At 41.5% G+C, this 14,124-nt stretch overlaps 1 protein-coding gene across 3 annotated transcripts in view; it reads left to right on the forward strand.

Annotated features, from left to right (window-relative positions):
* The window catches only part of TXNDC16 (thioredoxin domain containing 16), a 77,427-nt gene extending 71,831 nt beyond the window's left edge, over nt 1–5,596 (forward strand). For all 3 annotated transcript variants that reach the window (XM_080917324.1, XM_080917325.1, XM_080917326.1), the window contains exons 19-20: nt 469–659; nt 4,579–5,596. In XM_080917324.1, coding sequence (XP_080773450.1) covers nt 469–659; nt 4,579–4,844 — 457 coding nt within the window. In that variant the 3' untranslated portion in view covers nt 4,845–5,596. The remainder of the gene's footprint in view (nt 1–468; nt 660–4,578) is intronic.
* The last annotated feature ends 8,528 nt before the right edge of the window (nt 5,597–14,124 follow it).

Here is a 14,124-nt window from a genome sequence, read left to right on the forward strand (position 1 = left end):
ACGTGGGCTGCATCAGGAGGCTAGGCTTCTTTAACGTGTGGGAATGTAGTTACAGTTTTACATCTTTAATGTGTAATTAACATTCCTCCTTTGCCAAGGATAGGGACAGTGGTAGGGGAAAGAAATGTTTGTAACAGGAAGCATCCTGTTAGGCTTACAGAGCTCAGTTTGGGGCTGACAGTGAGGTACTTAGCTAACCTGAAGGAGAACCTACTGACCGTGTCAAGCCTGTGCTGGTGCGTAGTCAGTCACTGGCTGCCCTTCGTTCCTGTCCTGATAGACTGCCCATATCACAGACCCTTCGGAAGAGCTTGATCGCTACTATAACGTACGTCTCTTGTTTTGGTGAAGTCTTTTCGTAAGCTTTCCGGCAGCCTGAAGATTGAAGCGTATGCTCTGTAAATGCCTGTTTTCTTCTTTGTTGTCACAGAAGGGAGGATTAACACACTCAACCATCCCTTCTTGCAGAAAGAACACTCCAGTGGGGAGGGGCATCTTGAAGGCGTATTTCGGCCTTCCGCCGCCACTTCCTCAGCTGCTTTTGGTGAATCTGCATTTGGGTGGCCAAGTATATGCATTTCCTTCATCCCAGTCTATAACGGAACAAAGCCTTGTGTTGTGGCTTAAAAATGTACAAGCGGGACTAGAAAATCCCATCAGTAAGTTTTCTGTTTCTTTGAGTACATATAATTCTATATTCTGTTGCATAAGTTTTAAGTGTTAATCATAACTGATAAAGATGAGCAGTCTGGACTCCTAAAATTTTGAATGGAGACCAACTCACCCACTAAGGCCTCTTCTTTTTGAACACTGATGTTTGAATCCGTGTTGTCTGTACATTGCCAGTATCTGCAGACATGTGAGTCTTGTGGTATATCTAGTTAAAAAGCCTGCCTGCCAGTTAGAGAACATTGACCAGCCAAAGTGAAAATCTGTTGTGCCATCTTTATGCCCAAATTCTCCCATCACAGCTTGTTTTTAAAAGCTTACATCATAATGCTTATTTATATAGTTTATTTCTTTAAAATATTTTAATTAGGTCAACTAAATGTTTTAGTAGATTCTTTGGTTAGCTAATTTACATGATGTTATCAACTTTAATCAGTCTTTCTCTTCTAATGACTAGTATTATTTAAAATATTTCATACCATGTGTTTTGACCCTACTTTTTCTTCAAGACCTCCCAGATCCTTCCAATTCTGTATCCTCCTAACTCCATGTTCTCTCTCTCTCTGCTCCCCCCACAAGAAAGAAAAACTCAACAAACCAACCAACAAACAATAATAATAGCAAAATAGAAAAATAAAACCTAGTAAGATGAAAGATACTAAAACAAAGCAAAGCAAACCATGGAGTCCATTTTGATTTGGACAAACTCCTCACTTGAGGCTGCCATAGAGTGTGGCCGGTAAGCCCAGTGGCACCGCACTGTCAGTTGCAGAGAGCTTCCTGATCGGGGATGGAACTTTTATCCATTCCCCCGTCTCTGTGCTGGGATTTTGTGGGCTTGAACTTGTGCAGGCCTCTGCACATTGTCAGTCTGCCAGTTCATCTGTGCATCTGTCCCCTCTGGCTCTTAGGTCTTCTCCCTCCTCTTCTGCACAGGTCAGTGAGCATCAAGGGGAGGAGTTTGATAATGACATCCTGTCTCCATTCTCCAGACTCTGTCATCCTCTACCATGACCAGAACTTAGAAGTGATGTGAAGATTTGCTGCATGACACTCATCTAAACGAAATTATGTAATCGTTGTGTATTTATAGTTCAGTTGACTCCATGACACTTTAAAATTATTACTTGTCTATAATTAACTCTAAAAATAGACTTGTTTTCATAAACTGCGTGGAAAAAGATATTGACCTAAAAACAGAAAATGCTTCAAGATTAAGGCATTGCTAGTATGAGTAACAATGTTAAATCTATTTTTCCAGAAAGATTCATAGAAATCGTTACTTTTCGAAGCCGGGGAAATAGTTTCCTTGGTAAAGCTCTTGCTGTGCAGGAGCGAGAGAGCGAGGGCCTGAGTCTGGTCTTCAGCGCTCACATTTTAGAACAGGATGGTAGCCCTACTGGAGTGCATAGCTGCATGTCAGACGTGAACAGACCTGTGGATAGCTCAGCCAGGGAGCTCAGGTTACCAGACCCTGATCCAAGTAACTGAGGAAGACACCATGGCCACCATGGCTTACTTCTGGCCTGGCTCCATGTGCATACACACATGTACACACACACATACACACACACACACACTCACACACACATACATACACACACACACTCACACACATATGCGCACACACATACATACACACACACTCACACACATGCACACACATACACACACATACATACATACATACACACACACTCACACACACATACACACACATACACATACACTCACACACACTCACACACATGCACACACACATACACACACATACATACATACATACACACACACTCACACACACATACACACACATACACATATACTCACACACATACACACACTCACATACACACACACTCACACACATACACACACTCACACACTCACACATACACATACACATACATACCCACACATACACACACTCACACACATATACACACACACACATACACACACACTCACACACATACACACACTCACACACTCACACATACACATACACATACATACACACACACATACACATACATACCCACACATACACACACTCATACACATATACACACACACATACACACACTCACACACTCACACACACACTTACACACACATACATACACTCACACACACACACACACACACACACGAACACTCATACACACACATGTATTCACACACAGTTAGGGTTTCTTGTGCTGTGATTACTACCATGATCACACAGCATGGGGAAGAAAGGGTTTCTTTTGCACTTCCACATCATGGACCGTCAGTGAAGGACGTCAGGAAGGAATTCCAGCAGGTTAGGAATCTGGATGCCAAGGTTGTGGGGAGGTTTCTACCAATTAAGAAAATGCCCTACAGGTCTGCCTGTAGCCTGAGCTTATGCAGGCATTTTCTCTATTGAGGTTCCCTTCTCCACGATTGCTTCAGCCTCTGTTAAGTTGATGTAAGACTTGTCAGAACACAAGTGTACACACAGTAAAAAAATGTTTACCAGATGTGGTAGCACACGCCTTTAATCCAGCATAGGGAGGCAGAGGCAGGTGGATCTCTGTGAGCTTGAGGCCAGCCTGGTCTACACAATGAGACCTCATGTCTATAAATAAAGAAAATACAATTAAAGCAGTTTACTTGTTAGGAGGACAAGACCAGAATGGATGGAGCCTGTAGTTCTAAGGGCAGTCAACTGAAAGAATGTGACAGGTACAGATGAATTCTCATTACTCTGTGCCTGTAAGAGAACGTATGTATGTGCACTATATGCGAACAGGAGCCCTCAGAAAGTAGCAGAGGGGTCGAGTTCCCCGGAACTTGAGTAAGCCACCCAGTGTGGGCACTGGAAATCAAACCCAGGTCCTCTGCAGGAGTAGCAAGTGCTCTGAGTCACTGAGTCATACCCCTACGCTCTAATGACGACTTTATGAGTGGCTGCTTTCTTCTGATCAATTCTGTAAATTACCTTTTCTAAATTTAATTTTTTTAAAAAATTTTTGGAGACAGTATTTTTCTGTATAGCCCTGGCTGTCCTCGAACTTGCTCTGTATACCAGGCTGGCCTCGAACTCACAAAGATCCACCAGCCTCTGCCTCCAGAGTGCTGGGACTAAAGGTGTTCACCACCATGCCTGAATCTTTAATTTAACTATAACTAGTTTCAATTATAGTAAATACCCTTCTTGTGTGGCTTGTCTCCTTTGAAACACAGATTGAAATTTGACCAGTATTTGGAAGTGTTGGTGAGTCCTAGTAAGTGATATTAGGTTGTAAGGTTGGAGTCCTCATGAATGGATTAATGCTTCTCATTGGGGAATAGGTCCAGTGAAGGCACGTTTTCCCAGTGCAAGGGAATGCCAAGGCACTGAGGTGGGAGAGCGTGGTTGGGAGAGGGAGCACCTTCATGGAAGCAAGTGGAGGGGGAGGGATGGGAGGAGAAAGAAAGGGGATAACATTTGAAATGTAAATACAGAGAATATCCAATGAGATAATTTTTAAAAATCACTATATTAAAAGTAAGTAGAGTATGGATATAATGCTAAAATATGAAAATAGAGGCTGGGGAGATTCTTCAGTGCTTGTTGTAAAAGCAAGATTGAGTTCGGATCCCTGTACCTGCAGGAAAGATGAACATGGCTGCTTTTACCTGTAACCCGAGTGCTGAGTCGTGGAGGCAGGCAGATTCGGGGAGCTGGCTGGCCAGCCAAAATAGTAAGCTTCATGTTTAGTGAGAGACTCTCTCAAAACTCTAAGATAGAGCGCAGTACACGGGCTTCTCTTCTGGCCTCTGCGTGCATATGGCGTCCTTAGGTTACCACAGAGACCCAGGTGGAGAAGGCTGGTGAGGCTCTCCTACAGACAGTTTCATCTCTGCCAGTCCCTGAAACTCTTGGTTGTCTCTTTGCCCCAGCCGTCTTATCTGCCCAGGACTGGAAACCTCCTCTTCCAGCCTTTGACTTCCTGAGTATGACGGATGCTCCTACATCTCAAGCTCCCACGAAGAAAGACCTGGAGTGTCAGAAAGAAAAAGAGGTGCGGGAGAGCGCTGAGCAGCAGCCTGAGGATGAAGCAGGGGCCAGGAGAGAGCCGCTAGGAGTGCTCAGGATAAAGCGCTGGAACAAGAGCAACTGGCCCAAAGAAACGCAGGAGCCTTTCCACCACGACAAGGAGCTATGAGCTGACCTAGGAGACGGCCTCTCTGGCTCCGCAAACCTGACATCAGCTCTGTTAAGGAACAAGACTAAAAGTGCCATTGAATGGGATTGTGATACAGATGTAAAATTCCTTAGTGGCTACACTTAAAACCATTTAACAAGTAGATAAAATTGATTTAAACTGTACTTCATCCAGTCAGCCCCAGACAGCTTAATTACTACAAAAATGTTGAGAGATTTACTTTTGCGTGGGAAGTCCTCACGCGCAGTGCGTTTTACACTCAATGCCATTGCTGAGTGCAGAGACCCGTGTGTGCTCATTACCCACAGGAAGTGTGCATTGTTGTACGGGGCAGCTCACTATCACACAAGCACCAGAGGGACTCACCTAGTTGTAGCCATTGCGAGCATTTGGATCAACTTGGAATGGAATCACTGAATCAGCGTCAGCTTGGGTGGAATCCTAGCTGGCTGTTGTATTTATTTTCTTGAAATCATATTAGAACCATTACTTTCTAGCTCTGCAAGGCAGAGTTTTAATATTGTGACTCAGTGATACTACTGGCATCTCCAGGACAGGGGTTGGGGTCCCTGTACACCCAACTCCTCCACACTGGATAGATGGATCGTCCATCAAAAAATTGTCTTTCTTTTAATATCATTAGTGGCCGAGGCTGCAGAATTAGCAGCCTTGTAGTAACATGTAGCACAGTGGGATCTCCACATCTTCTTAGTCTGCCTACTTACTGTGGAAATCTTGGGACATTAAAAATGAGTGGCTATTATATCCTGATTATTAAAAATAATTTTAAAGAGATTTATTTACATTTCATTATATGAGTGTTTGGCCCGTGTGTGTGTGTAAATGTGCTACATGCGTTTCTGGTGCCTACAGAGGTCAGAAGAGGGCATTGGATGCCTGCAGACTGGTGTTGTGGATAGCATAAGCCGCGGTGTGGATGCTGGCAACCAAACTGGGGCCCTCTGCAAGAATAGCCAGTGCTCTTACCTGATGAGCCATCTTTCCAACCACAAATTTGATAGCTTGAAGAAGCAACAAAAGTCTCTTCAATACGGACTTAAATGTATGTAAGCCTGTGTGCACCTCTCTGAATGTATATACCCGTGCATTAGAAGGGAGTCTTAAGTGAGTTCTCATCTCTGAATTAGAATGCTAAGTTTCAGATTAAATAAGGATTAAATAATGCACTACTATCTCTGAGTAAAAAGAGGCTGCCTTATCTGAATCATGAATGAAATCTACCCCCTTAGCTTGGGAAAAAACAACTGGTCTTCCTGGGCTGTCAGACTTGCCTTTATAATGTGATTTTGGATTGTCCAACAGTTGATTCTTCGTCTGAAACCACAAACTGTTGGGTTCACGCGTTTGCAGTAGATCTGGCTCACTTTGCACTGTGCGTTGCCCAAGGTATTTGTTGAGAACATGACTTGGTGCCCTACTGTATTTCTCTTTGTGGGTTATCTTGTTCATTACGTTTTCTACACGTGTGGCTTGCATGGTCCGAGTGAGTTTCATAACTGGAATTTGTAGTTGAGTTTCAGTGCACCTGTCTGCTGTGTTTTACTGTAACAGGCCAGGCTGCTGTCATCTTCCCTCCTTGACTTGTTTCTAGTGGTCCGTGGGGCCTTCTCCGTGCCGCTCATTTCTTTCTGAAGAAGGAGGTCCATGAGGGAACTCAACATCATCCTAATCATTGAAATGCTTGTTAACTGGACACACAGAAACATCCTCGAAATGTGTCTGCACTTCCACACCTGTCAGCAAATGCTCCTCCCCGACCTGCATCTCAGGTGCCCTCACCTGCTCTCTTTGGTCTCTACTTCTCTGGGGCCACTTACCCTTCATCCTCGTAGTTTCTTGGGTTCTAAGCAATGAAATTTAGCCAAAGCAACTTTAGCTTTCACTAACTTAAGCAAACAGGAGTACTGGGTTATTCATAGAACCAAAAGAAAAATTGAACTGGGTTTTAAGAATCTGGGAATCAGTGATGTTCTGAGAACGGTGTGTCAGGAGCCCGTGTGTTGTAGCTCAGGAGAGTTCAGGGAAAGCCTTGGTTAGACGGTGGCTAAGTTCTCTAAGCAACAGCACTGACAAGAATTCCTCAGTGCAGAAGAAGTAAACTCACAGAATAACCAAAATTGCTCAGAATGAAACTGGAACATGAGTGTGGAGAGGGACGAGGAAGTGGAAAGCCACAGATGGCATTGTCACCTGTTGTCACCCTGTCACGCCTGTTTAGGCCCTTTGCCACATCCTCTTGCCTGTTTTGAGGTATCTAAATGCTCTTCTCTCGATGGCTTATGTGTTCTCTTGTGTGCCCCGACCCAGCAGGGACAAGCGTGTGTGATGGCCTGTGATCTCTGACTCCCTGTGAGTTAGTTGGACTCGCATCCTCCTGCCTCACCATGTTCAGTCTGTAGCTTTCAGCCCTTGTGATGAAATGTTCAGTTCCTGAAAATCCTGGAGTTAATCACAGAAGCTGTTTTACAAACAGTTTTAAGCTGCAGAGGTCCGTGTCAGTCTTTAGTTATAAAAAACAATTAAGAACAGCTTGAGAATTGTCCTTCAGCCCACGGTGTTCGAGGCTGTAAGGCGATTTTTATTTAAAATTACTTTATTCTTAATTTATGTTTATGCATGTGAACCTTTGTGAGTTTATGTGCACCATGTGGGAGAGGAGGAGGTAGAAGAGGGCATTGGATTCCCTAGAGCTGGAGTTACAGGTAGCCATGTAGGTACTGGGCAGCAAACTCAAGTCCTCTGAAAGAACAGCCTAGTGCCCTTAATGGCTGAGCCATTCCCTCCAGGCCTGAGAGAAGCCACAGCTTTTCTTAAGGTCTTGGAGGAAAACAAAGAAGTTGAAATCCAAAGAATGTTAAGCCCATTTACAGAAAAACAAGGCATAAGATCTGTTTCACCTTGGCAAGAGTAGGAGGAGGCTGACACCAAAGCAAGAAGAAATGGGTTGCTATTTTTACCTTACCTGTGAATAAGTTAGTTTTGCCTGATAGTACTGGCAAGAACTTTATTACACTCCCCAGTAAACACTGCTCAGAGTACAGATATCTCTGTGGTTTCTTTACCTCCAGTGTAAAGCAGAGAAGCCAGAGAGCTCCTATAAACCTTCCTGCCCTGGTGACCCAGGCTTTCTAAGAGGCATAAAAACAAAACTCACTACTGTGAGAGGCAGGAAATTTCATGGGTCCAGTGTCTCAATGAACAGAGATCCACCACTAAGATCCCTTCAGGAACTTCAGACATGGTGGGGAACTTGCAGAAGAGAGCGTTCAGAATGACTGCCACCTGCTTGTTCTCTCTAACAGCCACACGTTTAGAACTGAAGGATGGATGCTCAGGCACCGAATCAGGAAGACTGAGCATTCTAGACAAGGCCAGAAGACTTGAAACGTCTGACTTACTTGAAGGATGTAATCCAAGCTAAGACAGTCCCCCATATCATCTCCAGCTCCCTTTGTCTTCTCTTCCTTCAGAGTGGGTGTCACCTGTCAATCTACCCATGTCCTATATAACATGTACTGAGTGTTTAACATAAATAAAGGGCTTGAAGAGTGGAATGGAGCCAGTTTGCCTCACGTCTCTCAGCAGGGCAGTAAAGAGGGAAGACGGGAGAGCTGGAAAGAGGCAAAAAAATCACACAGCATTGAACCAAGAAACATAAAAAAATTACAGAGAGTCTTCTGACTGCTATTAAGGAATGGCCATGGAGTGGCAAGAGGATGGAGTTGGGGTGTGTTTTAGCAGTTAAATCTTAATACCTCGTTGCTACTTAGATGCACATTTTGAGGGAAAAGATGAAACCACATGACTCCAGTTTAGTAACAAAAAGTGACTCCACAGATTGGAGTGGTACAGAATATAGAAGATTGAGTAGGCCAAGAATCCCAAGTTCTGTTACTGAAGCCCTACTTGATCACAACAGCGGATGTCAAGTACTTAGTGGGATATGTGAATATGCGACACAGTGGAGAGATATCCTTCATTGGCTGTAAAATAATGAGGTGTGTATTGTCTGTTTGGAGCCGTTGGGCAGTGTGAATAAAATAGATCCTTTATTTATGTTTAACACTCAGTGCCTGTTATATAGGAGAGAAGTAAACTTACAGGTGACACGTATGAACTGCCATGAAGGAAGAGAAGACAAAGGGAGCTGGAGATGATGTGGGAGAGACTGTCTTAGGGGTTCATTGCTGTGAAGAGACACCATGACCAAGGTTGATGCATAGAAAGCCTACTGATTTTTTGTGTTGACTTTGTATCCTGCTACTTTGCAGAAAATGTCTAAGTTTTCTGGGAGAGTCTTCAGGATATTTTTTGGGTAGATGATTATATTATTTGCAAATGAGAATAATTTTATTATTTTCTTCTTTGTATCTGTTTTATTTCTTTTGACTTAGTGCTCTAGCCAATACACTAGCATTCTACTGAATAAGAGCAGAAAGTCTGGCACCCTTGTTTCATTCTGCTTTTACAGTGAGTGCTGCAGGTTTTCCACATCTAGTATATAACACTGGTATTTCTCTTTGGGTTTCTATCGCAGTGGTAAAGCACTGTGACCAAAGCAGCTAGGAAAACAATTCATTTCTGTTTACAGGTACATGATGAAGGGACGTTAGGGCAAGAACTCCAGGCAGGAACTGAAGCAAATGCTGTGAAGGAACCTGCTTTCTTATATACCTTGGGCCCCCCTGCCTTGGGATGGCCCCACCCACAATGGGCTGGGCTCTCTCTCATCAATCACTAATTAATAAATGCACTAGAGACTTGCCTTCAGTTGAATCTTTTCTTCAGTTCAGTGTTCTCCCAATGATTGTTCAACTTGGCATAAAACTATCAAGAACATAAGTATATAGAAAGGCTAAGAGTAAAAAGAGAGGAATGGCGTAGCTGAAGATAGGACCCAGCAGTTAAGAGCACTGCCTCCTTTTCCAGAGGAGCCAGGCTTGATTTTCAATACCCAAATGGCAGTTTATAATGCCAATCCTGGTCAACACCCTCTTCTGGTTTCTACATGTGGTACATAGATATATATACTGGGAAAACTCTAGTACACATAAAAATAAATATAAAAAGCTTAAAAGTAAGAGAATAGAAAAAGACATACAACACAAGATTTCTACAAAGGAAAAGGCTGTCAAAAAACCATAGCACTACATGAGATAAACGTTAAATCAAAAAATATTAAGCAGTTACTTCATGATGATAATGTCAGCTCACCAGTGTGTTAACATAGTTATAAGCATTTTTTTTTAGTGTACATAGTTGTTTTCTTGCATATGTGCTTGTCGACTGCTTACGTGTCTAGTGCCCTGGGGCCAGAAGAGACTATTCAATCCCTTAGAACCAGAGTTATGGATGGTTGTAAAGTGTTATGGGGATGCTGGGAAACCAAATCAAAGTCAGTTGCAAGAAGCAACAGTCGCTCTTAACATCAAACTCATCTCTCCAATTCCTAGATAGCTGTAAACTTTTTAATTACCTAGTATCATTATAAAAATATATGAACTTAGTAGAGCTAAACAACTTCATTATTATTCCATTTTCAGTGCCTAATTAAATTAGGAAAAAGTAAGGCAAGTTACCAAGGCTTTAAACAATGCTATGGGTACAGCTTTTCCCAAGGACTGTAGAGCAGATGCTCCTCTCAAGACTTCAAGGACATTTATAAGAGGTGAGATACTTAATGGTCACGAAGCAAGTCTCAACTATTGTTAAAGAGTTATGTAGTTATACAGTGTGCTTTCTGACCACAGTGTAACTAATCAAGAAAGCAATAACAAAGCAGTACTTAAAGGGGCAGTGTTAAGCATCTGACTGTATATGCCAAAGACTGAAATAAAATCTGGGCATCACATTGCATCTAACTGCTGAAGCTCCGAGCCTGTCCTAGTTAACCTTAATGGCCAGGTTAGTGGAACTTAGTGTCATGTGAGAAGGAAAACCCCAGCTGAGGGACTGGGGATTCTGTGACAAATTGTCTTTATTGTTAGTTGACTAGGAAGCTTACCATTCCCTTGAATTCCCTAGGCAGGTGGTCCTAGGCTGTATGAGAGAGGTAAGAACTTGTTTGAATGCCTGCCTTGAGTTTCCTCAGTGATGGACTGTCACCTAAAGTGTAAGCTAAATAAATATTTTTGTCCCTGAAATTTCATTTAGTCTAAGTGCCTTTTGATTGTATTATTACAGTAACAGATATCTACCTACCTACCTACCTACCTACCTACCTATCTATCTACCTACCTATATCTATCTATCTATCTATCTATCTATCTATCTACCTACCTACCTACCTACCTACCTACCTCTATCTATCTATCTATATCTACATATCTATATCTATCTATCTATCTATCTATCTATCTATCTATCTATCTATATGTTATACATCCACTTAGATGGTAGCATAAAAAGTCTTTCTTGTCCATTACATTTCTTTACTAACAACTGTTTATGTAATAATCCTAACATAGCCTGCTACTAAATTATTGAGGAAGCAGATAATTCAGGCATCATTCCATTTTAGAGCTGACTGATGTTGTAACACTTCACATTTTCTTAAACATTATTTTAAAAATATTAAGATATGCTAATTGAATTCTACCCAAGATTTATTTTTTGAATAACCTATGATCAAGTGCTTACATAGACTTTAAGAAAACGCCTGGATCCAGTGAAATACTCCAGACCATCCTCTGACTTCAAATAGGCAAAACATCACATCAGCCTTTTAATCAAATAAAGGACTCATTTCCTCCGCATTCTACCCAGCCTGGATTTTCTGTTTCCAATTGAATATCTTGTAAAGTTATGAAGGATACCTTTGGAGAATTAATTCTCCTCACATTTAAGCTTAATTCTTTCTTAGAAATACAGTGTAACAAGCTACTTTGTTCTTGGTGCAGTGAATTAACTCCCTGACCTGCTTTGTTATAATGAAGGTGACTAATGTGTTAAAACTGATTCCCAAGGCTACCACAGAGGATGATTAAAAACATCCAGTCTTACATGATATGGTCTCAACAAAGGGGGGCGGTAATTAAATCCCTTTCCAGTTACATAAGAGATGAGGATCATTCTTTCTAAAGGTATTTACATTCTTGGGAGGGAGAAATGTTGGATTATATATATATATATATATATATATATATATATATATATAAAGTATAATTTATAAGGAACTGTTTTATGTTTTGTAAACATAATTGAAAAATCTGAATGTCTAGAATCATCCAAGAGAGCTAACCAGCATAGCAGATTAGATTAAAGAACAGGTTTTTAGTTCAGGTTGAAGAATTATTAAGGTCACTAGCCACGTTTTAATTTGACCTGATCATAATGGTGCCCTGATTCTTTTCTCTTGGTTTAGGGAAGTATATAAACCTTTTTCATTTCAAAGGGGTTACAGTTAAGAAGCTTTGGATTCTTAAAGAGACCTTGGACTTTTAAATCCTTGGTATGGTTTAAAGACTGTAGACATTTTAAAGTTGGACTGTATTTTATAAATTATGATAATAAAATGAGATTGGGGGGGTGAACAAAAAAAGGAAAAGTTGCAGTATTTTAAAGAGATGTGTTTCTTTCCTCAGAGTTCAGGAATCCCCATGGAAGAGGAGACAAGTGTGTAAGAGCCAGAGGGAAGGGAGGGCACCAGGAGAAGAGAGCAAGGCCCTCTGAGTTGGCTGAGCAAAGCTCGTATGAACTCAGAGACAGAGCAGTGAGCACAGGGCAGACACAGGTTTGCACCGGGTCCCCTGCATGTAGCAGCTGCCAGTTTAGTCTTTTCATGGAACTCCTGTGACATCACGTGGGGATCTTTTCCTTCTGCTGGTTTTTGCCTTGTCTACATTCACCTCCCTTTCTGTCTCTTGTTAGAAAAGAGGAGAGCTACCGAGTTCTGTGAGTAACTTTTGCATCCCACTTTGCTGAAAGTGTTTATCAGTTGTAGGAGTTTTCTGGTGGAATTTTTAGGCTCACTCATATATATTATCATGTCATCTGCAAGTGAAGGTGCTGTAAACTTCTCTTCCTGTTTCTGTCTTCTGGATCTCCTTCTCCTATTGCTTTAAGACTTCTAAGACGATATTAAATGGTATAGAGAACATGGGCACCATCGTCTTGTTCCTGACTTTAGTAGACTTGATTTGAGTTTTATTTTAAGGCATGCTGTTTCCATCTCTCATGTCTCCAGAACTTTTATCTTGAAGAGGTTTAGATTTTGTCAAAGTCCTTTTCTGCATTTAATGAGATGGTTTTGAGGCTGTTTTCTTTCAGTTTGTTTATGTGGTGGTTTATATTTATTGATTTTTTGAATATCTAATCATCCCTGCATCTCTGGGATGAAGCCTACTTGATCATGGTGGATGATCTTTTTGATCTATTTGTGGATTTGGTTTGCAAGTATTTTACTGAGACTTTTTGCAACTGTGTCCATAATGGAAACTGGTCTGTAATTGTCTTTGTTGGGTATTTCTGTGGTTGGGGTGTCAGCATAACTGTGGCTTCCTCAAAAAAAAAAAAAGTTTGGCAGTGTTCCTTCTATTTCTATTTGGTGGAATAACCTGAGTATTAGCATTAATTCTTCTCCAAAAGTCTCATAGAATTTAGGGCTAAAACCACCCCCCTTTGGGGGCTGGGAGACTTTTAATGACTGCTTCAATTTCACCAGGAACTATAGGTCTGTTTAAATTCCTTATCTGGTCTTGATTCACTTTGGTGTTATGTATCAAGAAATGTATCCATTTCTTTTTAGCTTTCCCAGTTTGTGGAGTAAAGGTTTCTCCAGTCCACCCTTAGGATTCTTTCAATTTCCTCAGTGATTATTGCGATGTTCCACTTTTTATCTCTAATTCTGTTGATTTTGATCTTTTCTATGTTTTTAGTTAATTTGACTAAGGGTTTGTCAATCTTTTCTCAACGAAACACCTCTTTTGGTTTGGAATCTATTTTGTCAAATACTAAGATGACCATTCTGTCTTGTTTCTTAGGTTTATTAGCTTGGGAAAAAAGGTCCCATCCTTTGACCCTGAGGTGATGTCTGTCCTTAATATAAAGGTGTTTATCTTGGAGGCAGCAGAGGGATAAGTCGTGTCTTCACATCTGTTTGATTAGTCTGTGTCTTTTTTACTGGGGAATTAAGAGCATCGATGGTGAGACTTATCAGTGAGCAGGGTTTGCTCATTCTCATTATTTTGTTGTTGTGGTGTGTGTTATTGTACGTGGTTTGGGTGCCCCCTTTGATTTGCTGGTCTGAGGTTATTTATTC

This window comes from Micromys minutus, assembly GCF_963924665.1.
Source record: "Micromys minutus genome assembly, chromosome: 5".
Taxonomy (NCBI): Eukaryota; Metazoa; Chordata; class Mammalia; order Rodentia; family Muridae; genus Micromys; species Micromys minutus.